Source organism: Chlorocebus sabaeus, chromosome 1, assembly GCF_047675955.1.
Source record: "Chlorocebus sabaeus isolate Y175 chromosome 1, mChlSab1.0.hap1, whole genome shotgun sequence".
NCBI classification, from domain to species: domain Eukaryota; kingdom Metazoa; phylum Chordata; class Mammalia; order Primates; family Cercopithecidae; genus Chlorocebus; species Chlorocebus sabaeus.
This window is the reverse complement of record NC_132904.1, coordinates 7,964,396-7,985,738: the sequence shown is the minus strand read 5'-3', so window position 1 is coordinate 7,985,738 and position 21,343 is coordinate 7,964,396. Positions and strand designations below refer to the sequence as shown.

Here is a 21,343-nt window from a genome sequence, read left to right as displayed (position 1 = left end):
AGTTGGATGTAACTGAGATGTGTAAAATAGAGGGTCTTCACTTGTGTAAAAGGCAGCCTGGTTTGCGGCTTTTTTTGTGGACAGGTGGCATCCTGGGGGTACCGTCCCTCTGATCTGCGCAGTTCATTCCTCGTCTCTGGGCCCTGGGCTGAGCACCACCTTCTGAGCAGGACCGACAAGCTAGACTACACCCAGAAAGGAGAAATTGGGATGGGGAAGGGTTAGAAACTGCGGTAGGACTGAGTGAAGGGACCAGGAGCAGCCCGGGGAAGAGATGAGACCACGCGGGGCACCATCGCTGTCTCCAAATACCTTAACTGACATAAGGGAGCAGCTTTCTTTCTGAAGACAGAGCTAGGGCTGTGGATGAGCACTGCAGGAAGGCACTTTGAGGTCTATACAAGGAAAATTTTGCTAACCTTTGGAGTTGTCTCAGAGCCGAACGTAGTAAGCTCCCTGTCACCGGATGTGCTTGAGCTAAGGGCGCTGAACCACCTCTGTCAGAGATGGTGCGTCCCCCACCAGATGTGACCCCGGGATGCGAAGCCCGGGGTCAGATCTGCGAGTCAGGTAACAGCGGCACTCACTTCTCGGGTCTTCGTGAGCATTATGTCAATGAACCCAGGGCACCAAGGCGCGCAACACGCAGTAGGCGCTCAATTAGTGGCAAATGCCTCGCTCTGTACTCCGGGAAGCCCAACCTTCTCCCTGCGCCTCAGTTTCTCCCGCCGTCCTCGATGGCGCCACACTAGGTACCTTAGGGTTCAATCTCCCGAGCAGCTCCACACCCTGAGGACCCGGGGCATTTTGAGGCCGAGGGCACCCCTCGGGGCTGGCGGGCCCTTGGGAACTACGCCCCGGGCGGGTCCTCGCCCCGCCCCCGCCTCGATGGCCCCGCCCCGTCCCCCTCCCGCTGGAGCCGGCCCGGCCCGCGCTCCTTTAAGGCAGCGAGCTGGCCGTGAGAAGCGTGTTTCGCCCCCTCCGACGCCACCGAGGTAGCGGCTTCACCTTTAAGGCGGCGCGGGGGCTGCTGGGAAGGCCGGCGGGATGGAGGCGGCGGGACCGGCTCGCGGCTGCGGGTCCGGGTGAAGCGGGAGGCAGCCGGAGCTGAAACCGGAGCCGGAGCCGGGCCCTAGCACCAGGCGCAGGTCCGCGCCGGCCGATTGAGCCGGGAGACGGGATCAGGCCCTAAAGCAGGGGGAGGCTCCGGGTCGGCCTAGGGGAGGGGGTCGTCGTGGGCGCGGCCTGTGGGAGGATCAGACCAGCCCTGGTAGGGGGCGCGGTCCCGGGTGGCCCAGGGCAGGGGCGCGGCCTTTTTAGGGGAGGCCGGAGGACGTTGCGCTGGCCCAGGGTAGGGGTCGTAGTGGGCACAACCTGGAAGGACTGAGGGCCGCGGTCTCAGCCCCTGTAGGGGATGGCCTCCGCAGGGTCCGCCCGTCGGGAGGATGGGCTCCGCGGCTTGGCCTGCCGGTTGGGGATGGGGCTGTCCGAGGGGCTGGGCCCGGATCGCCGGAGGGACCAGGGTCTCCTGCACAGGAGTGAGCCCCTACGTTCCCCATACCTGTCCTGGTTAGGGGGTCCCCGGGGAAACCCGGACACTGGGCCGCCTAAGTCGGCCTAAGCCGGTGGTCTGGGGCCGAAGCAGGGTCCGGCCGCACCGCATTGCGTCTCCCTGGCCAAGACGAGCCGGGCGCGCCCTCTGTAGGCCAAGCGTGGGCACGGTACGGGCTGCCGGCTGGGGGACCTGGGCACACGGGACCAGGCGTCCGGGGACCGCCTGTGTTTACCTAATCTGGGGCGGTGTGGCCCCAGGCCCGGCGCCCGCCTGCCCGCACCCTCGTCCTCACAGACGCCACAACCATGGCCATGATGGTGCTTCCGCGGGAGGAGAAGCTGAGCCAGGATGAAATCGTGCTGGGCACCAAGGCCGTGATCCAGGGACTGGAGACTCTGCGTGGGGAGCATCGTGCCCTGCTGGCTCCTCTGGTTGCGCCTGAGGCCGGCGAAGCCGAGCCTGGCTCACAGGAGCGCTGTATCCTCCTGCGTCGCTCCCTGGAAGCCATTGAGCTTGGGCTGGGTGAGGCCCAGGTAGGTCAGTCTCGGGTACTGAGGTGGGCGGTCACTGGAGGGATCGAGCCTTCCAGAGAAATCCAGTAATCTAGGAGAAGAATCTGAGCAAGGAATCTTCTGTTTCCTGGAGCCCCGTGTTAGGACCCCAGTAAATACCTTTTGAAGAAATAAATGCACTTTGGCGACCCCAGCCCTGCCGTAAGAGACCATGATCACCCTCGCCCCCACGCAGAGCCCCATTCCCAGCTCCCCTCTACCTAAGGGAGACTGGATGGCATATGAGAACAGAAAGAAAATCCTTAAGGAAACACAGCCTCCCACCGATTTATTCTTCTATTCATTCGTTAACAGATGAGTTTTTCAGTGCCAGCCAGGGCGTTAGGTGGATACAGGACCCAACAAAATAGAGAGGATTCCTGCCCTATTTGGAAAAGAGACAAAAGCACACATACGGAAATAATTGGTTGTTACAAATTGTGATGAGTTCTATAAAGAAAAGAACAAGATTTTATGATAGCTCACAGCGGTGAGTCTTGTCTACTGGTCAGGCAGGATTTCTGTGAGGAAATGACAAACTGAAACCTGAGGGAAGAAATGAACCAGTCTCCAGGAAAGGGAGGCAGGGGAGAAGTTGCATGTGCAAAGGTCCTGGGGTAGCAGTTGTCATGGAGGAACTCGGGGAAGAACTGTGTGACTGGAGCTTCATGGAAGGGAGAGAGGGACAGAAGAGGCCTGGGGAGAAGCCAAGAGCCAGATCATGGCCTCGTTAGTGTGGGTTTTATTCTCAGGAAGTCAGAAAGCCTCTGGAGGGCTTTAAGCAGACAGGCAACACAGTCTGACTTGAATTTCTAAAAACTCTCTCTGGCTGAGATGTGGAGAATAAACCTCAGTGGGTCGAGGATGCAATCACTCTCCAGTGAGTGGTTAGGAAGCCACTGCTGGAATTCAAATCAGAGCTGGTGCTTGGAATTAAGGGGTGGCTATGATGGTGGAGAAAAGGGACCAGTTCTGGATGTTCTGGAGGTAGGTCCAGCAAGACCCAGGGTGGAATAAGGGAGAGAGAGGAAGGCAGCATCACTCCCAGGTTTGTGATTTAAGCACATTAGGGAGGAGAGGGCCTGGGTGGATCAGAACTCTGTTTTGGCCCCCTTTAGTTGAGGCTGCCAGGATGATATGCAATTGGAGATGTCCAGGAGCCATTGAGATGTGCAAGGAGTTAGACTTGTTTTATTCTCCTCAGAGCTTGGCTGAACCCCTGCCTGGCACGTGAACCCTGGGGAGGTTGTATCATCTTGGTTTCCTTTTCTTTAAAATAGGGATCATGCCATCTGCTGTATATACTTCCAGGCTGTTGGGGGAATTTTTTTTTTTAAGCTAGTGGTTATGGAAACAGTGGTTATGTCACTTAGGCATTTGCTAACCAACTGTAAAGTACAGGGTCTCAGACGGCCTGGCCCTCTGCAAGGACATTCACTCCTCTGCCAGTTGGCCATCAGAGGCAGAGAGGACCAGTCAGGGGTCCCACACCTGGTGGAGCACATGCACTCTTACAGAGGGGGAACAGTCTGCATGGAGGGCATGGGCATCAAGGCCATCTGTGAAGCTGGAGCAGAGTGGGAGGTGTGACTAGCTGGAGACACCACTGCAGAAATGACCCTGGACCATGAAGGACCAGGAAAGGGTGGAGGCCAGGTGTGGTGGCTCACGCCTGTAATTCCAGCACTTTGGGAGGCCCAGGTAGGAAGACTGCTTAAATCCAGGAGTTCATGAGACCCCGTATCTATGAAAAAAATTTTTATTTTCATTTATTTATATTTGAGACAGAGTCTCACTGTGTTACCCAGGCTGGAGTATAGTGGTGCAGTGTCCGTTCACTGCAGCTTCCACCTCCCAGGTTCAAGCGATTCTTCTGCCTCAGCCTCCTGAGTAGCTGGGACTACAGGCACGCACCACCACACCCAGCTAATTTTTGTATTTTTAGTAGAGATGGGGTTTCACCATGTTGGCCAGGATGGTCTCAATCTTCTGACCTCATGATCTGCCCACCTCAGCCTCCTGAAGTGCTAGGATTACAGGTGTGAGCCACCGCACCTGGCCAAAATTTTTTTTTAAATTAGCCAGGTGTGGTGGTGTGCACCCATAGTCCCAGTTACTCAGGAGGCTGAGGTGGAAGGACCACTTGGGCCTGGAAGGTGGAAGCTGCAGTGAGCTGTGACGGTGCCATAGCCCTTCAGCCCAGGTGACAGAGTGAGACATTGTCTCAAATTAAAAAAAAAAAAAAAAGAGCAAGAAGGGAGGTTGGAACCTAGGCAGGAACGCAAGAAGAGACTGGAAACTCAGAAAAGGAGTTATAGAGGCTGGGGAGAGGGGTGGGGGTTGAGGCCAAGGCCTCTGGATACTTTTCCTGCCCCTGTGGTTCCTCACGCCAGCTGAGCATTTGGGATACATGCCCCTTCCCTACCTGGGAGCTGCAGAAAGGCAGGGGATGCTGTGGCCCCCTCAGCAGAAGTGGGGATGGAGTCTTTGGGTGGCCCTTCAGCCATCTAGCAGAGTTCTGTGGGCAAGCGCTAGCCCTGGGGCAGGGAGCAGTAACCTTGTGGCTGTGGCAGCAGGGGCCTGAGTACAACCCAGGGAGAGATGAAGGAAGGGGCTAGTAGCTCAGGGAAAGCACAGCACCCCAACTAGCCCTTTTGGGGTTCTCCTGATCCCAGAAGGAAGGAACTGGGGACTCCCAGGCCTCCTGGGTTTGGGCTTTGCACTATGGTGTGTTTGAGGCCTTGAGGAGATTCTCCCTTGACTAGGAGAGAAAAGGCCTATAGCTCCTCACTGTAGGGCCAGGCCTGGCCCTTCACTGGGTCCCAGAGCCCAACTAGGCCCAGGCTACAGTCATAGGCGAGGGGTCGATGGGGCTCCGACCCTTACCTGGGCTGGTTGCACAGGTGATCTTGGCACTGTCGAGCCACCTGGGGGCCGTAGAATCAGAGAAGCAGAAGCTGCGGGCGCAGGTGCGGCGCCTGGTGCAGGAGAACCAGTGGCTGCGTGAGGAGCTGGCAGGGACGCAGCAGAAGCTGCAGCGCAGTGAGCAGGCCGTGGCCCAGCTGGAGGAGGAGAAGCAGCACCTGCTGTTCATGAGCCAGATCCGCAAGTTGGATGAAGACACCTCCCCTAACGTGAGCTCCTACCATGGTCACTGTTGCCCAGAAAGGGGGCCTGGGAGCAGGGAGGGGCAGCATGGAGCAAATTCAGCTCCACCCCAGCCCACGGACACCCTGGCTGCCCTGTGTCTCCTTCCCTGACGCTCATCCTGTCTTCCTTCCCAGGAGGAGAAGGGGGACGTCCCCAAAGACACACTGGATGACCTGTTCCCCAATGAGGATGAGCAGAGCCCAGGTGCGGATGGGCAGTTCTAGAGTGGGGGAAGGAAAGGTTGTGTGAACTCTTGGTCCTTGGGACCAAGTGGCTGCCATGTTCCTTCCTGCCTCACTTCTGATCATGACATCCTAGCGTGTTAGAGCTTCAAGAACAATCATGCGTGCTGCTGCTTCTCACATCCCCCCAGCTCTGTGGGGAGCAGACATCACAGTTAAGAGCTATGGAGTCGCCAGCCTGGCTTCCAGTGCTGCTCTGCCACTAGTTGCCCTGACCCTTGGGAGAGTTCTTTTCTCCTCCGAGTCACCTCTGAGGGAGGCATGTGCAGACAGCCACACTGGGGCCAGTGCCTGCTTTGCTCATGGTACTGGTCGTGCATCGGGGCCTCCACTCTGTACAGAGGGACACAGGCTCAGAGGTTAGGCGACTTGCCCCATTACACAGAGCCTGAAGTACTAGAGCTGGGCCTCTACCCCCTCTTTCTATAGGGTAACTAGACCCACTGTATAAATGGGGTAACTGAGAAAGAGTGGTTAGTGACTTGCCCAGGGCCACGTGTCAAGTGGCTCAAAGGCACAGCTGGCAGGTACCATCTCAGCCCAGTGGGCAGATGGTACATCTGACCTCCTGCCCTTGGCCCTGCAGCCCCTAGCCCAGGAGGAGGGGATGTGTCTGGTCAGCATGGGGGCTATGAGATCCCGGCCCGGCTCCGCACCCTGCACAACCTGGTGATCCAGTACGCCTCACAGGGCCGCTATGAGGTAGCTGTGCCACTCTGCAAGCAGGCACTCGAAGACCTGGAGAAGACGTCAGGCCACGACCACCCTGACGTTGCCACCATGCTGAACATCCTGGCACTGGTCTATCGGTGAGGACTCTCTGGGGGTGCCCAAATTCTTCTGGAACGCTTCAGCCCTGGATCACTAACCCTTGGTGCGTGCTGTGGGCCCAGACTCGGGGCCCACCTGTGTGGAGCTGGGCTACAGATGCGAGTAAAACTGTCTAGTGTAGGAGAGAGGCTTCGCCAGAAATGGGGAGGGACTGCACATGAGGACTCCAGGGGTCCTGGGGAGTCTGCACAGCTTCTCCAGGCACTAAGACTGGAGGAGGGGCTTTGCCAGAAAGTGAGTTTGGCTGAACACAAGAGGCTAGAAAAGGTTCCCATGGCAAAAAGCCAGCATGAACAAAGGCACTGGGACCTGGAGAGCGGGATGCGCTAAAGGGGCAGCAGGAGAGCCATGTGGCGCCCAGGGATACTAGGCACCAGGCAGTCAGTGGGACTCCAGCACCGCACACCCCAGCCAATTGTGAGAAAACTGCCCACAGGCCCTGGAGCTCGGAGAGCAGGAGCTAAGCAGGTCTCCCCACACTCTGGGTCCCACTCTGTCATACTCACTCACTGAGTACAGGAGTGACCACAGGGACTGCAGGCCACTGGGGAGGGCCTCGAGCTGGGGGACAGCCCTGACCATGCTCCCACCTGCTCCCAGGGATCAGAACAAGTATAAGGAGGCTGCCCACCTACTCAATGATGCTCTGGCCATCCGGGAGAAAACACTGGGCAAGGACCACCCAGCCGTGAGTGAGGGTTGGGTGGGAGGTGGGGGCTGTGCCCCATCCCCTGCAGGTCCCAGAGTCCTGCAGGGCCTGGGTCAAGGAGCTTCCATTCTCCCACCTCCAGGTGGCTGCGACACTAAACAACCTGGCGGTCCTGTATGGCAAGAGGGGCAAGTACAAGGAGGCTGAGCCATTGTGCAAGCGGGCACTGGAGATCCGAGAGAAGGTGGGAGCAGGCAGGGCTGGGCAGGCCAGGGGTCTGGGAGGCAGGGGCCCGGGCAGCCCTGAACCCAACCCCTGGCTTCCTCTCCCATCCCAGGTCCTAGGCAAGTTTCACCCAGATGTGGCCAAGCAGCTCAGCAACCTGGCCCTGCTGTGCCAGAACCAGGGCAAAGCCGAGGAGGTGGAATACTACTATCGGCGGGCGCTGGAGATCTATGCTACACGCCTCGGGCCCGATGACCCCAATGTAGCCAAGACCAAGAACAACCTGGTGCCTTGAGGCTGGAAGGGGCTGGAGGATGGAAAGGAGGGAGGCAGGGATGACGCTGGGGAAGAAGGAGAGAAAAAGGCTTGGCTCCATGCATCCTGTTCACTCTCTGGGTCTCCCACTTCCAGGCTTCCTGCTACCTGAAGCAGGGCAAGTACCAGGATGCAGAGACCCTGTACAAGGAGATCCTCACCCGCGCTCATGAGAAAGAGTTTGGCTCTGTCAATGGTGAGTGTGTGGTTGCCACGTGCCTCTGGCCAATCCATCCCAGGCCCACTCTGCCATCAGCACCCAGGACAGATCCCTCAGCTGGGCAGGCCATCAGACTTTGGCCTGGCTGGTCCCCAGCTTCACCCCTAGATGGTGCCCAGCCACCCGTGCTCACGTTTGCACATGTGAGCATACACCCAACTCATGCAGCCCCCTTGGCCTGCCAGTGCCTCACACACCTTTGCATCCCCCTTCTTCACTGGCAACTCCTGCTCACCTCATCTCCCACTCTGAGAAACTACCTCCGGCCCCGGATGGTCAGTTGTCATCTGCTCCTGAGTCCCTCAGAGCCTGGCCCATCATTCAGGCCTAGCACATGTCTTGGGCTGTGGCCTGAGGTGTAAGGGTCTGTTCTGCTCATCTCTTTGTCCAGAAGAGGGTCAGTAGTGTTTTGGGGCTTATTCTTGTTCATTCATTCAACAAAGCCCAACCCTGGTCTCCCCACCCCTGACCCCAGTCCTGTGTCCAGCCCAACCAGGTGAGGCCTATATGGTAGGCCGCTGACAGTCTCCTTTCTCTCCCCAGGGGACAACAAGCCCATCTGGATGCACGCAGAGGAGCGGGAGGAAAGCAAGGTAGCTCTGTGGGGCAGGTTGGGTGGTTGTCAGGGGAGGCGGGGATGTGCAGAACGGGGCCTGCTCTCACTTAGTGTGACCATTCTTTTTCCAGGATAAGCGCCGGGACAGCGCCCCCTATGGGGAATATGGCAGCTGGTACAAGGCCTGTAAAGTAGACAGGTGAGGGGGGCGGGGTGGGGCTGGGGAGCAGAGCATGGCAGGGCAGTCTCCACATTCCATACTCTCACTCCTAACACACCCCTCCTCTGCCGCTCATCTGGCAAGGCCCAGCTCACAGGTCACCTGTCCCAAGAAGGCTCTGTCTCCTAATTCTCAGCCTAATTATCTTGCTCTGGGTCTCCCAGCTTTCGGTCCTGGTGACAACATCCCATGAGGGCCCTGGAGCCAGGTCCCTAGCCCTGGCGTGATTCCCCCAGGGCAGAAGAGGCTGGGTGGGCCCAGCACAGGGCTTGACATGGGAGGGAATGGATTCTGGCTACCCCAGAGGTCCCTATTTCCTCAGGGCCCCCTATAGGCTGGGTGCCAGGACGGGCCCTGGGTCTGGAGAAACATGGAGTTTGAGACTGTCCCATCCACAGCCCCACAGTCAACACCACCCTGCGTAGCTTGGGGGCCCTATACCGGCGCCAGGGCAAGCTGGAAGCCGCACACACACTGGAGGACTGTGCCAGCCGCAACCGCAAGCAGGTGGGGCTCCATGCAGGAGGGGGTGGGCAGACACCTGTGTGGCCCTGAGTGTGGCCCAGTCACGGCATGATGCCCCTGCCCCTCCCTGATGCCCCTGCCCCTCCCTCAGGGTTTGGACCCCGCAAGCCAGACCAAGGTGGTGGAACTGCTGAAAGATGGCAGTGGCGGGCGGGGAGACCGCCGTGGCAGCCGAGACGTGGCCGGGAGTGCCGGGCCCCGGTCTGAGTCTGACCTCGAGGATGCGGGACCTACAGCTGAGTGGAGTGGGGTGAGTCTAGGGGCTGGGGCCGGGCCAGGAGCCTAGGTGGCCAGTGGGGCCTAGAGGTGAGCCTGTCCACCTGCAGGATGGCAGTGGCTCCTTGCGGCGCAGCGGCTCCTTTGGGAAGCTCCGAGACGCCCTGAGGCGCAGCAGTGAGATGCTGGTAAAGAAGCTGCAGGGGGGCGGCCCCCAGGAGCCCCCTAACCCCAGGTGAGCCCCCCACCAAGGTGAGCCTCAGGAACCACCCAGCAACCCCAGATGAGCTCCTGACCCATGAGTGTGCCCCACTGACCCCAGGCAACCTCCCCATCCCTCTCAGGCTCCACCACCCACCAGTCTGCTCCCTCCCCAGCCCCACCCTGCTCCCTGCCCCCATCTCCCCTGAGTTCCTCCTTGGGCAAATACCACGCTGTCCTTTTCCCTCAGGATGAAGCGAGCCAGTTCCCTCAACTTCCTCAACAAGAGCGTGGAAGAGCCGACCCAGGTAGGGGCAAGCAGGTGTCCGGGCACTGGGCGGCTGTGGCCGGGGCTGCATGTGCACTGCCAAGCTTCCCTCCAGCATGCCTCTTCATCCGACATGGGAGGGAATGGATTCTATCCCAGGCCTACTTTGGGCTGGACAAAGGGGAGACACAGGAGGGGAACCCAGTCTCTCCTGGGGGTGGATGTGTAAATGGCCAGTGCCAACACAGTCACCGTGGAGATGGGCGGGAGTGTCAGGGCACCAGGGCGTGGGCTTGGGCCGGAACTGCCACTGCCTCTGCCCAGCTCAGGGACTCTGGCTGCCTCTGCTGGGTCAGGCCCCTTCAGGCCAGGGAGGCACAGACTGGCAGCAGCACAGGGCTGAGCCACCTGCCCCCTCTGCCCACAGCCTGGAGGCACAGGTCTCTCTGACAGCCGCACTCTCAGCTCCAGCTCCATGGACCTCTCCCGACGAAGCTCCCTGGTGGGCTAATGCTGAAGGGGCAGCCAGTCACCAGAGCGCCCACCTGGCACACCCCCCTCACCCCAGCCCTGCGCATGGGCCTGCTGCTTGTCCCGCCTGTCTCTCCCACAGCCCCTGTCTTTTCTGTTCAATCTCAGGGTAACCTTCTCCCTTGTCATCTCAGCCTGAGCCCTGGAGGCTGGGCCTGCCCACTCCAGCTCGATCCCTTATTTATTCCTTCCAGCAGGGCCCTCTTCCTTAGGTTCGGGGCCAGCAGGAGGTGCCGGCTGGAGTCTCCACCATAGACTCAGTGGCCTGGCCTCCCCAGACCCCAGAGCCAAGAACACTAAGCACTCGCCGGCCCTTCGGCACCTTCGCCCTCCCTCCCAACTCAACCCGGCCGTTGCTTCTGTATATAGAGAAATAAGTTATTGGCCGCGCCCCACCCTTCAGTCCACGGTACTACCCGGGCCTTCCCTCGTCCCTCCTCTAGTGGTACCGCCCAGGCCTTAATCACCCCCATTCCGTGCGGTGGTATCTCCCAGGCTCCACATTCTCGGGAGTGGCGCCTCCCAAGTGGCTCCCGGGACCTTCTCGCGCTCCTCCTGGCCTCTGAGGGATGCGTCCTACCCCGCCATCGCCCCGTGCCCCAGGACGGGGACCTCCCCTTAGTCAGTCCTCCCACCGCCGGGCCCTGCCCCGCATCCCGGCCTTATGCACTGCCCCTCCCGCCCGGCCCCGCCCCGCCCCGCCCAGGCACGGCCCGACCCCGCCCCGGGCACCGCCCACCGAGCCATCCTGCCACGCCTCTCCCCACGCCTGCAGCTTCTCGCGAGGGGCAGCGACGGTCCCTTGGTGGCAGGAGGGGCTCCCCCTGTTGCGGGTGAGGCGGCTGCTCTCTATTTTCAGATGTTGCTGTAGAAATAAAGACGGTTTGAATCTGAGCCGGGCTTGTTTTGAGGCGGAGGTCGGGGTCCCCCCGCGTCTCTAAACGGGTGGAGCCGGGAAGGGTCGCGCGTGAGTGGGGGACAGTGTGTCTCGCTCAACCGCTGTCCGCGCAGCTGGGCCCAGATATTCTGCCCCACCCCGGAATTGGGTGGGGGCCCCACAAGTCAGGCTTTCCCTAAAACCTTCACTTGTGGGGTTCTGGAGACCGCGGGCTCTTACGAGCTCTGTTCTTCACAAAGTTTTTGACTTTGAGTGAGTTTCCCGAGACTCAGTTTTTTCATCTATGAAATGCGGGTGATGACACGCGGCTGCGAGTTAGGAGTGCCCAGTACACGAGGAACCCTGGACAAGTGAACTTTTACTAGTCTTACTAGATCCCACATTCTCATTTAATGTTCACAACGTGGGTATTGGGAGGGTAAGGATGACTGTCTCCGTCAGACAGATGTGAAACGTGCCAAGCCCAGCGCTCAACTGAGCTTTTTAAACACCGAGACGCCGTCAGGCTTTCCAGCACTTTGCTCAAGCCTAGGTGCGTCCGGCGTGCAAACTACAAGCCCCAGAAGGCAATGCGCCAGTAGTGATGGGAGTGGGCGCGAAGGCACGGGCTCCCCGACTACGCCTGCGCAGCAGGGCTGAGTTGGAGAACGTCTCAGACTACAAGTTCCGAGAACCAGCGCGGCGAGGCCTGAGAAGAGGACGTTTGCGCCTGCGCGTCGCGGGCGGGGCCTCTGGGGCGGAGCGGCCACCATCTTGGAACGGGAGGCGGAGCAGAGCCGACTGGGAGCGACCGAGCGGGCCGCCGCCGCCGCCATGAACCCCGAATAGTGAGTGAGCCCCGCCCGCGCCGTCCAGCGCAGCCTCGATCCCGAATACGGGGCTGTACGCTTACCGGGGTTGTCTGGCCCGGGTCAGGACTGTGCGGCGCCCCCACATCCGGGTCCCTCTTCCGCTGACCCCCCCCCCTCACATCCGGGTTCTGCCCCTCCCCCCAGGGGCCCCAGGACCCCGGCTCAACACCCCGAGCTCTCACACCCGGGGCCCAGACGTGGCGACCCCGAGGGGCAGCTCTTGGAGCCCGAGACACCGGCCCTACCAGGCCTTATCGGTCAGATGACCCCGCAGTCCCGGTCACTTCAGGCCTCAGTTTCCCCACCTGCTGCTTGACAACTGTCCTGGAGTTTGGGAGCCCGTCTTTAGATAGTTTCTGGTCTCGGGTTCAGGCTCGGGCCCTTTAGGTCGGGCGGTGAATCCCTCTACCCTTCTCTTTCTCCTGAAGCCCGGCTCCTGGGGCCGGCCCAGAAACTGGCCAACTAAGCGGGAGGCCCCGAAGCGCCGCTTGAGTCGCGTCTCCCGCAGGTCCTCTCTTCCGGGGCTGCCTCCTACCCTTTGCCTGGGTTACGCTGACCTGTCGCTCCCGACGGTCCGTCCTTTCCCGCCCTCTCCTCGCTTTTGCTCAGGCCTCCAACGCCACCGTCGCACCCCTTCCCTTGGCTGTCACACTGCTTGTGAAGTTTAGATGAATATGGAATTTGCTCTCCCCCTTCCAGCGGGATTCTCTGGTCCTCAAACTCTCCTCACTCTTGGTCACTCCCTCTGCGGGTAGGTGGCCCACATCTCATGCCCAGGACTAATAGTTTTCCCCAAGTATCAATTATCTTCTTCCTCTTCTGCCACTTCCTTTTTCTCCTCCACATCCAGGTCTCAGATTTCCTTGGGGAAGGGTGAAGCTCTGAGCTGGATTGGGAGGGGAACAGAGAAGGGAACCAGCAGGCTCTCGCAGGGACTTTGGAGTCTGACAAACCTGGTTTGAGTCTTAAAGCGAAAAACTGTGTAAGTTAGGGCAAGTCACTTCCCTTCTCTGGCCTCTAGTTTCCTCATTAGTTGACAATGATAAAACCGACTTCATTGGACTGTTGTGAAGATTAAATGAGATGATGCATTTGAAGTACTTCACACAGGGAACTCAACTGTGTGACTTCACACAGTCACAAGTTGGAACTCAATATTGTGAAATGTGATTACCTTTTTTTTTTTTTTTTAGACAGGGTCTCTCTCTGTCACCCAGGCTGGAGTACAGTGGCACAATCATGGCTCACTGCAGTCTCCAACTCTTGGGCTCAAGCATTCCTCCTGCCTTGTCCTCCTGAGTAGCTGGGAATACAGAGGTACACCACCACATCTGGCACATTTTTTAATTTTTTGTAAAGACAGGGTCTCCATTTGTTTCCCAGCCTGGTCTCAAATTCTTGGGCTCAAATGATCCTTGTGCCTCGGGCTCCCAAAATGTTGGGATTACAGGTGTCAGCCACTGCACCCAGCCTTAAGTGCAATTTTCATTGCAACTTGACCACCTCTTCCTGGTGACTTCATAACAGGTTTTTTGTTGTTGTTTCCAAAGAGATGGGGTGGACTGGGCGTGGTGGCTTACGCCTGTAATCCCAGCACTTTGGGAGGCTGAGGCGGGTGGATCACGAGGTCAGAAGATTGAGACCATCCTGGCCAACATGATGAAACCCCGTCTCTACTAAAAATACAAAAATTAGCCAAGTGTGGTGGCATGTGCCTGTAATCCCAGCTACTCTGGAGGCTGAGGCGGGAGAATCACTTGAACCCAGGAGTTGGAGGTTGCAGTGAGCCGAGATCGTGCCACTGCACTCCGGCCTGGTGACAGAGTGAGACTCCATCTCGAAAAAAAGAGAGAGAGACAGGGTCATGCTACATCACCCAGGCTGGTCATGTACTCCTGGGCTCCAGGGATCCTCCTCCTGCTTCACCCTCCCCAGTAGCTGGGACCACAGGCACACGCCACAGCACCCGGCCATCAGTCTCTTTACATGGGTTTTTCACTTAACAGGTTCTAGACTGTGCCCTGGGTTCTACTTCTGGGGCCTCCTCTGCCAAGCCAGGCATACCACAGGTCATGTACTGGGGATTCCCTAAATAGCCCCTACTGTACCAAACCATGAAGTCTCAGAAATCAGGGTAGGATACCCAGCTCTGTCGCCTTGGCAGGTCACGTCCCTCTCTGTGTCTTGATTTCTTTCTCCATAAAGTGAGAATTTAGACTCAGCAAGCTGAGAGCCCTTTGGGCTAGCTTTTTCTGGAGTGGGGCATCAGCCCTCCCTGACCGGGACTGGTGGGAAGATCTGGTGAGCACCATAGTATTCTAAACCAAAGGATGACCAGGCTCACCCCTGTGATCCCAGCACTTTTAGAGGCCAAGGCAGGTGAATCGATTGAACTCAGGAGTTTGAGACCAGCCTGGGCAACATAGTGAGACCCCATCTCTACAAAACATAAAAAGAGTAGCCAGGGGCCGGGTGTGGTGGCTCACACATGTAATCCCAGCACTTTGGGAGGCTGAGGCAGGTGAATCACCTGAGGTCAGGAGTTTGAGATGAGCCTGGCCAACATGGTGAAACCCTGTCTCTACTAAAAATACAAAACTTAGCCAGGCATGGTGGCAGGTGCCTGTAATCCCAGCTACTCGGGAGGCAGAGACAGGAGAATTGCTTGAACCTGGCAGGTGGAGGTTGCAGTGAGCCAATATCACGCCATTGCACTCCAGCCTGGGTAACAAGAGCGAAACTCCGTCTCAGGAAAAAAAAAAAAAAAGATTAGTTAGAAGTGGTGGTGGACACCTGAAGTCCCAGCTACTCGGGAGGCTGAGGTGGGAAGATCACTTTGAGCCTGTGAGGTAGAAGCTGCAGTGAGCCATGATCACTTCAGTGCACTGCAGCCTGGGTGACAGAGTGAGACCTTATTGCTAAAAAAAATAAAAATAAACCAAGGGATGCCTCGTGGGGTGGGGGAATCCTCTAATTGTGACTCCAGGATGATGGTAGGTGGGCTCCCTGCCTCCCTTCACACCTTCCCATCCTCTCTCTCCAGTGACTACCTGTTTAAGCTGCTTTTGATTGGCGACTCAGGCGTGGGCAAGTCATGCCTGCTCCTGCGGTTTGCTGTGAGTAAGAAGCCTCCCATACCATCTACCTGGGGTCCTGACTGGCAGCTGGGGGGAGAAGGGACCACCCAGAGCACAGTAGTCGCAAGATCTGGGAACCAGGGGTGAAGCTGTAAGACCTGCCAGCAGCACATCTGCCCTGAACAAGACACAGGGCTGGCCATCTGGGTGCTGGGAATTGGGGCTTGGTGATTAGGAGACCCCGCTGGGGCTGGAAGCTGGAGGGAGGCTTTCCAAGTGGGCCTCACCTCATTTACTCCCATCATTTCACTGGCCCCTGAACTTCCAGGATGACACGTACACAGAGAGCTACATCAGCACCATCGGGGTGGACTTCAAGATCCGAACCATCGAGCTGGATGGCAAAACTATCAAACTTCAGATCGTGAGTGTCGCTCTTCCCAAAATCCCTGGTACAGAGGTGTCCGCCTTGGGAGGGAAGGGACTCTGGGAATCTGGACCCCAGCTGACCTGCTCCTCTGCCTACTGTCTCCTAGTGGGACACAGCGGGCCAGGAACGGTTCCGGACCATCACTTCCAGCTACTACCGGGGGGCTCATGGCATCATCGTGGTGTATGACGTCACTGACCAGGTACTCCTGGACTAGCCATCCTCAGCTTGGCCTCCTTAGCCTTAGGTCTTTGACTCTTCTTTTTCCTCCTTCCATCTTCTCTTTCCTAATGCTTCCTGGAAAAGACACTGTACTTGTCTGCTTGCGGGAACTAACTAGGAAAAAGAAAAAAATAGGTGACTGTACTTGGACTCATTTCACAAGGAGGGAAACAACCACAGAAATAGATCCTCCCAAGGCCCTGTTGCAGGTTCTGGCAGGACAAGCCCTCACACCTTCCCTCCCCGCCAAGCCAAACTTACCGCCTTATTGTAGACCTTCTGGGCACCTGCATGTTATGGGAGTTTAGTCAGGCGGTTGGCTGCTATGATGGGTCTGTGGCTTCCTGTGTGAAGACACAGTGCAGGGGGACAATTAGAGGGCCTTAGACAAAGAAGTGAGGAGGCTTGAGCTCTGGGCCCAATGCAAGCAGAGATCCAGAAGCTCTGTGCCTCCAGTAGCAGTGTTAGTCCCATGTGACTGACAGTGGTGGTAGCAAGAGCCGAAAATGGTTCCATGAAACCTTATAGTTTACAGAACCTGGCCCAGCCCTCAGATTGCCTCTGATGCTCAGAAGAGGTCTGTGTTATGTTCCCATCGCACAGGTAAGGAGTTGGGCTCAGGATGGTGAGGTGACTTGCCGAGGGTCCTTCGGCTAGTCCAGTGGCAGAGACAGAAAACCTGGATGGCTCATTCCACCTGCTTTGTTTTTTTCTACCAAATGTTGTTGCTTAACAGGGCCGAGCCCTGGGGATGAGGAGAAGCTTAAATCAGCCGTGGGCTGGTAAGAGTCCCTGTCTGAGGAGCAGCCGGGCTCTGTAGCTCACCAGGGACTCGTGATGTCCTCAGCTCTGGACGAGCTGTGGGGAAGCTACATACCACCCAGACAGGTTACCAGGGCCCACCTGACTGCCATCTATCCAGTGATCTCATTTCAGCAGATTGACCTCTCGTGGCTTTGAACTCTGTTCTCCTCTCTCCTTGAAAAGTGTACCGTTCCCAGCTCCTCAGTCTCCTGCAGCACTTGATTCTCTATTGTCAATGTCTGTTTGCTGGTGTGTCCGGTGCTGCCTCCCATCACCCTGTGTTTGGTGCTTCCCGACTGCCCTGGGCTCTCCTTACTCTGGTGCATGACTGGGGCTACTCTGTGGTTTGCTTCTGCCTTGTCTTCTGTGATTCCTGCATCTAACAGCTGTGGCTGTGGCTTCCCTCCTCTGTCCATGTCTATGCTGGCACTTTGTGTCTGTGTTAATTCTGATCTTCATGATCTTCTCTAGTAAACTAAATGGTGGGGTTTGTGTTTTCCAGATGAGGAAACTTGCTTGGAGAGGTGTTAAGTAACTTGCCTCCGGTCTCACAGGAAGGGCAAAGCCAGTTTTGGAGGGCTCTTGGCTTTTGAGCACACCCTTTCCCCCACCTCAAGCATCTCTGCAGAACTCAGATGTCCAGCACTGGCCTCACTGTCTCTCCCCAAACCAGCGTCTCCATCCACATTTTTAATACTTTTATTTATTTTAAAATGTGGGGTCTCGCTCTGTCACCCAGACTGCAGTGCAGTGGTGTGATCATAGCTCGTTGTAACCTCAACCTCCTGGGCTTAAGGGATCCTCCTGCCTCAGCCTATAGGTGCACACCACCACGCCCAGCTGCATCCCCATCTTTGTGACACAATTCTTACCAGGCTGACCAGAAAACTCTTCCCTCCCCCATCCAGTCAGTCTCAAGTCCCCTCTGTTCTCTCCCTATCGTCTTCCTCAAATCTGTTTTCTCATGATAATAGCAGTGATGAGGATTATAGCAGCTCTTGCCAGGTAAGCACTTGTTATGAGACAAGCCTGCGTTCATTCTCTTCATGCTCACAACAGCCCTTCTGGGAGGTACTGTTTCTAGAAATGAGGAAACTGAGGCTCACAGTGGTCAGGGGACATACCTGAGGTCACACAGTAAATGGCTGAGCCAGGCCTTCAGCAGCGGTGGTCTAAATCCTGTGTGCATCCCTGGCTTGGTGCACATTCTCTTCCCTGGGTTATTCCAACCATTCCCAGTTGGTCTTCATCTTGCTGGTCTGATCTGGCCTCTGTCTCCTGTCAGGACTAGCTTTCCAGAGCACAGGTGTGATCTTGCTGCTTCTGGCCTGAGAAAATGCCCACTGGCTCCTGGTTGTCCAAGACTTAGCCAGGCTGAGACAGTCTGTGCTCTGGCCTCTCCCCATTCCCCGCTCTGTCCTCCCCCGTCCCCTCTCCCCCTTCTCCCCTCTCCCCCTCTCCCCTTTCCCCCTCTCCCCTTTCCCCCTCTCCCCTTTCCCCCTCTTCCCTTTCCCTCTCCCTATTGAGTGTATCCCAGCAACATTCCACTTCCTCCCATTCCCCAGAGACACCATGCCCCTCCCATTCAGTGACCTGGCACATGCTGGCTCCCCAGCTGGCACCTCTCCTGCACAAGGCCAGTTCCCACCTGCAGGCTTGGGCCTGCTGTTGCTCCCACCTCAAGCAGAGGTAGTCTGGGGGCTCCCCGGTCCCTGCCTTCTAACCTGTTTTGCCCTTGTGTGTGGCCTGGTCTATTCCTCTGCTGTCCTGTGAATGTGTTAGGGCAGGACTCAGGTATGATTTCCCCCTTTGTCCCCAGCACTTAGTGCAGGACCCAACTTGGAACATGGCAAGAGTTTGAGCCAGTCTAAGTTTGAGCCAGTGTGATGTCATCAGGCCTCTGGCTCCTAAGGAGGAAAAGTGGCACTAGCTTGAGCACTTTCCTGAAAGTCCTGTCCTTTGTGTGTGGGGTAGGGGCAAGCTGCTGGAAGAGTCTGAAGCCGGGTCATAAGGCTGTTGGTGCCAAAAGTAGGATGAATTTTAGGCTGTTCCCAGGAGTCCTGTCTCGCCATGGGCCAGGGCCGCCTCTGAGAGGACCCTCGACCTCCTGTGCTCCAAGGCTACAAACCTTAAAGGGATTTTCAGGCCACGGTGGGAACTGTAACTCTTGCGGACCTGTTACTCTCTGTTCCTGTCTCCCCTCCACTCTCTCTTTGCTTCTCACATGTGGTTAGGCCTGCAAGTGTCTCGGGCAGAGACAGCTGCAGGGAGCAGAGCTGGCAGGCCTGGGTTGGAGCAGCTGTTGAGGTGCTAGGGCAGCTGGCAGGCTGCTGGGGCTCTTCTGGGTCTTGGATGGAGGAGGGCAGGGAGGAAGGTTCAGCCTGGAGCAGAGGGCTTCCTCTGCATCCCTGAGCCGAGGACTCAAGGGGCCCAGAGCTGTACTGTTCCCTTCAGAGAAGGTCTTGTTCTCCAGGTCTGGGGTAGGGGTGACAGTTGGGAGCAAAATAACTTTGGCCCCTGGCCCCCTCTAGGAGTCCTATGCCAACGTGAAGCAGTGGCTGCAGGAGATTGACCGCTACGCCAGTGAGAACGTTAATAAGCTCCTGGTGGGCAACAAGAGCGACCTCACCACCAAGAAGGTGGTGGACAACACCACAGCCAAGGTAGCAGATGGGCTGGTCTGCCTGGGCTGGGGGCGCTGGGGCCTCCTGCCCCTCACCCTGCTCTCCCCTCCTCTTCTCTCCTCTCCCTTGTCAGGAGTTTGCGGACTCTCTGGGCATCCCCTTCTTGGAGACAAGTGCCAAGAACGCCACCAATGTCGAGCAGGCGTTCATGACCATGGCTGCCGAGATAAAAAAGCGGATGGGGCCCGGAGCAGCCTCCGGGGGCGAGCGGCCCAATCTCAAGATCGACAGCACCCCTGTAAAGCCGGCTGGCGGTGGCTGTTGCTAGGAGGGGCACATGGAGTGGGACAGGAGGGGGCACCTTCTCCAGATGATGTCCCTGGAGGGGGCAGGAGGTGCCTCCCTCTCCCTCTCCTGGGGCATTTGAGTCTGTGGCTTTGGGGTGTCCTGGGCTCCCCATCTCCCTCTGGCCCATCTGCCTGCTGCCCTGAGCCCCAGTTCTGTCAGAGTCCCTAAGGGAGGACACTCAGGACCTGTGGTCAGGCAGGGCAGGGGCCTGCTCTGCTGCTGCCTCTAGGTGACTTTCCAAGATGCCCCCCTACACACCTTTCTTTGGAACGAGGGCTCTTCTGTCGGTCTCCCTTCCACCCCCATGTATGCTGCACTGGGTTTCTCTCCTTCCCCTTCTTCCCGCTCTCCTTCTGCCCAAGAGCTGAGGTCTCCCCGGCCTCTACTGCCCTGGCCGCAGTCAGTGCCCAGGGCCAGGAGAGTGGCCAGGGGATCCAGGACCTGGGATCCAGGGCCCTGGGCTGGACCTCAGGACAGGCATGGAGACCACAGGGGCCCAGCAGCCCACCCTTTCTTCTCCCCACTGCCTCCTTTCCCCTCCCACACTCCCAGCTCGAGCCGTCCAGCTGCGGTGGGGTCTGAGTATATCTAGGACGGGTGGGTGGGTAGCCGCATTGGGCTTGTGTCTTGAGCCTGGAGGGAGTCTGCTCCTGCCGCCCTCTGCCCTTCCAGAGACAGACCCATGCGATGCCTGCCCAGTGTGCCCCTTTGTCCCCACGTCAGGCAGAGGCGGAAGGCCCACCGTGCCAGAGGCTGGGCACCAGCCTTAACCCTCTGCTAGCACCTCCTCCCCTTCCCTGAGGCAGCACATCTGGCTCACTCTCCCCTGGGTCTCTGGAGCCCACCAGGGAAGGCCCTCATCCCCTGCCCTACTTCTCTGGGGAATATGGGTTCCATCCGGGGTTGGGGGCCTCTCTGCTCATCCACTCTGCACCCAGGATCCTAGTCCCCTGCCCTCTGGCACAGCTGCTTCCTGCAGGAAAGCAAGTCTTTGGTCTCCCTGAGCAGCCATGTCCCTCGTGCTGTCTCTTGCCTGTCCCACCTGTGCCCTGCCCTCCAGCTTGTATTTAAGTCCCTGGGCTGCCCCTTGGGGTGCCCCCCCGCTCCCAGGTTCCCCTCTGGTGTCATGTCAGGCATTTTGCAAGGAAAAGCCACTTGGGGAAAGATGGAAAAGGACAAAAAAATTAATAAATTTCCATTGGCCCTCGGGTGAGCTGAGGGTTTTTGCAAGGAAGTTGTGGTGGACAAGTGTGGTCTCTGGTCTAAGGCCAGCCTTGGGGTGGGGGGATGGAACTGGAACCATGGGCTTGATGGGGTGCACGGGGGTCCTGGCTTGGTTTCTGCATCTTAAGGCTGCTGGTGAAAGCCCTTGACCCCGTTTCCTGGGGCCAGGAAAGCTGCTTGTGCTTCTGTGGTCTGTCCCCAAGGGCCCAGCACCGTTCTGTCAGGGAGAGAGAGGGCGGCCATCGGCTCATACCTGGTGTGCCGCCGCCAACTCCCGCGGGGCACACGGCAGAGGTGTGGGGGTCGTGCAGCCTCTGAAAGTGCCCCCACTGCACCTGGTCCGACCTCCTTCGGCGCCCCCCAAAACCCCGCTGCCCCCATTCATGCCATGTCCTCGCTTCGCTGTGTGTCCCAGCCAGGTGCTTCTGCCGCCTCCGACAGTGACAAGTGCCTCGCACTTCAGCCTCTGCCCTGCGCGCCCGCCCGAGGGGGCCGAGTGCGGCTGTGCCGGTGGCTGGAGTGCCTAGGGGTGCGGGGTGCTGAGGGGGACGGCCACGGGCTCGTCGGGGCTGGGGGTGGCGCCCGAGCCGGGCGGGCAGACGAGGGGCGC

The 21,343-nt window shown here is 58.2% G+C and overlaps 2 protein-coding genes and 1 long non-coding RNA gene across 8 annotated transcripts; 2 read left to right on the top strand and 1 right to left on the bottom strand.

Moving 5' to 3' along the window:
• The first annotated feature begins 918 nt into the window (after window positions 1–918).
• On the top strand, window positions 919–11,149 carry KLC2 (kinesin light chain 2). 5 transcript variants are annotated; one of them, XM_037999048.2, is made up of 16 exons: window positions 919–995; window positions 1,813–2,088; window positions 5,010–5,240; window positions 5,391–5,460; window positions 6,085–6,307; window positions 6,930–7,017; window positions 7,121–7,222; window positions 7,316–7,489; window positions 7,615–7,714; window positions 8,282–8,331; window positions 8,426–8,493; window positions 8,913–9,021; window positions 9,131–9,289; window positions 9,366–9,490; window positions 9,707–9,764; window positions 10,152–11,149. In XM_037999048.2, the coding sequence occupies exons 2-16, from the start codon at window positions 1,861–1,863 to the stop codon at window positions 10,233–10,235; spliced, it is 1,869 nt and encodes a 622-aa protein (XP_037854976.1). In that variant the 5' UTR covers window positions 919–995; window positions 1,813–1,860; the 3' UTR covers window positions 10,236–11,149. The 5 variants fall into 5 exon arrangements, 3 of the variants coding, with proteins under 3 accessions (XP_037854976.1, XP_037854977.1, XP_037854975.1); XM_037999049.2 differs by having other exon boundaries at window positions 967–1,148; window positions 1,850–2,088; XM_037999047.2 differs by having other exon boundaries at window positions 967–1,148.
• LOC119624439 (uncharacterized) lies at window positions 2,375–5,098 on the bottom strand. Its single transcript, XR_005240570.2, has 2 exons — window positions 4,993–5,098; window positions 2,375–2,491 (listed from the first exon to the last, which is right to left on the bottom strand). It is a non-coding gene; the product is annotated as an uncharacterized lncRNA (long non-coding RNA).
• Window positions 11,150–11,857: 708 nt separating the features above from the next.
• Window positions 11,858–20,743, top strand: RAB1B (RAB1B, member RAS oncogene family). Of its 2 annotated transcripts, none has more exons than XM_007977020.3 (6): window positions 11,858–11,980; window positions 15,048–15,120; window positions 15,410–15,505; window positions 15,618–15,713; window positions 19,069–19,200; window positions 19,295–20,743. In XM_007977020.3, exons 1-6 carry the CDS (start codon window positions 11,967–11,969, stop codon window positions 19,487–19,489), a joined length of 606 nt encoding a protein of 201 aa, XP_007975211.1. In that variant the 5' UTR covers window positions 11,858–11,966; the 3' UTR covers window positions 19,490–20,743. The 2 variants fall into 2 exon arrangements, with proteins under 2 accessions (XP_007975211.1, XP_007975122.1); XM_007976931.3 differs by lacking the exon at window positions 11,858–11,980 and adding an exon at window positions 12,506–12,755.
• Window positions 20,744–21,343: the final 600 nt, after the last annotated feature.

Coding starts and splice junctions, on each gene's coding strand:
- KLC2 (XM_037999048.2), top strand. CDS start 1,861: ATGGCCATGATGGTGCTTCCGCGGGAGGAGAAGCTGAGCCAGGATGAA. Junction 5,461..6,084: donor TGAGGATGAGCAGAGCCCAG/GTGCGGATGGGC, acceptor TTGGCCCTGCAG/CCCCTAGCCCAGGAGGAGGG. Junction 7,018..7,120: donor TGGGCAAGGACCACCCAGCC/GTGAGTGAGGGT, acceptor TCCCACCTCCAG/GTGGCTGCGACACTAAACAA.
- RAB1B (XM_007976931.3), top strand. CDS start 12,673: ATGAATATGGAATTTGCTCTCCCCCTTCCAGCGGGATTCTCTGGTCCT. Junction 12,756..15,047: donor CTTGGTCACTCCCTCTGCGG/GTAGGTGGCCCA, acceptor CTCTCTCTCCAG/TGACTACCTGTTTAAGCTGC. Junction 19,201..19,294: donor TGGACAACACCACAGCCAAG/GTAGCAGATGGG, acceptor CTCCCTTGTCAG/GAGTTTGCGGACTCTCTGGG.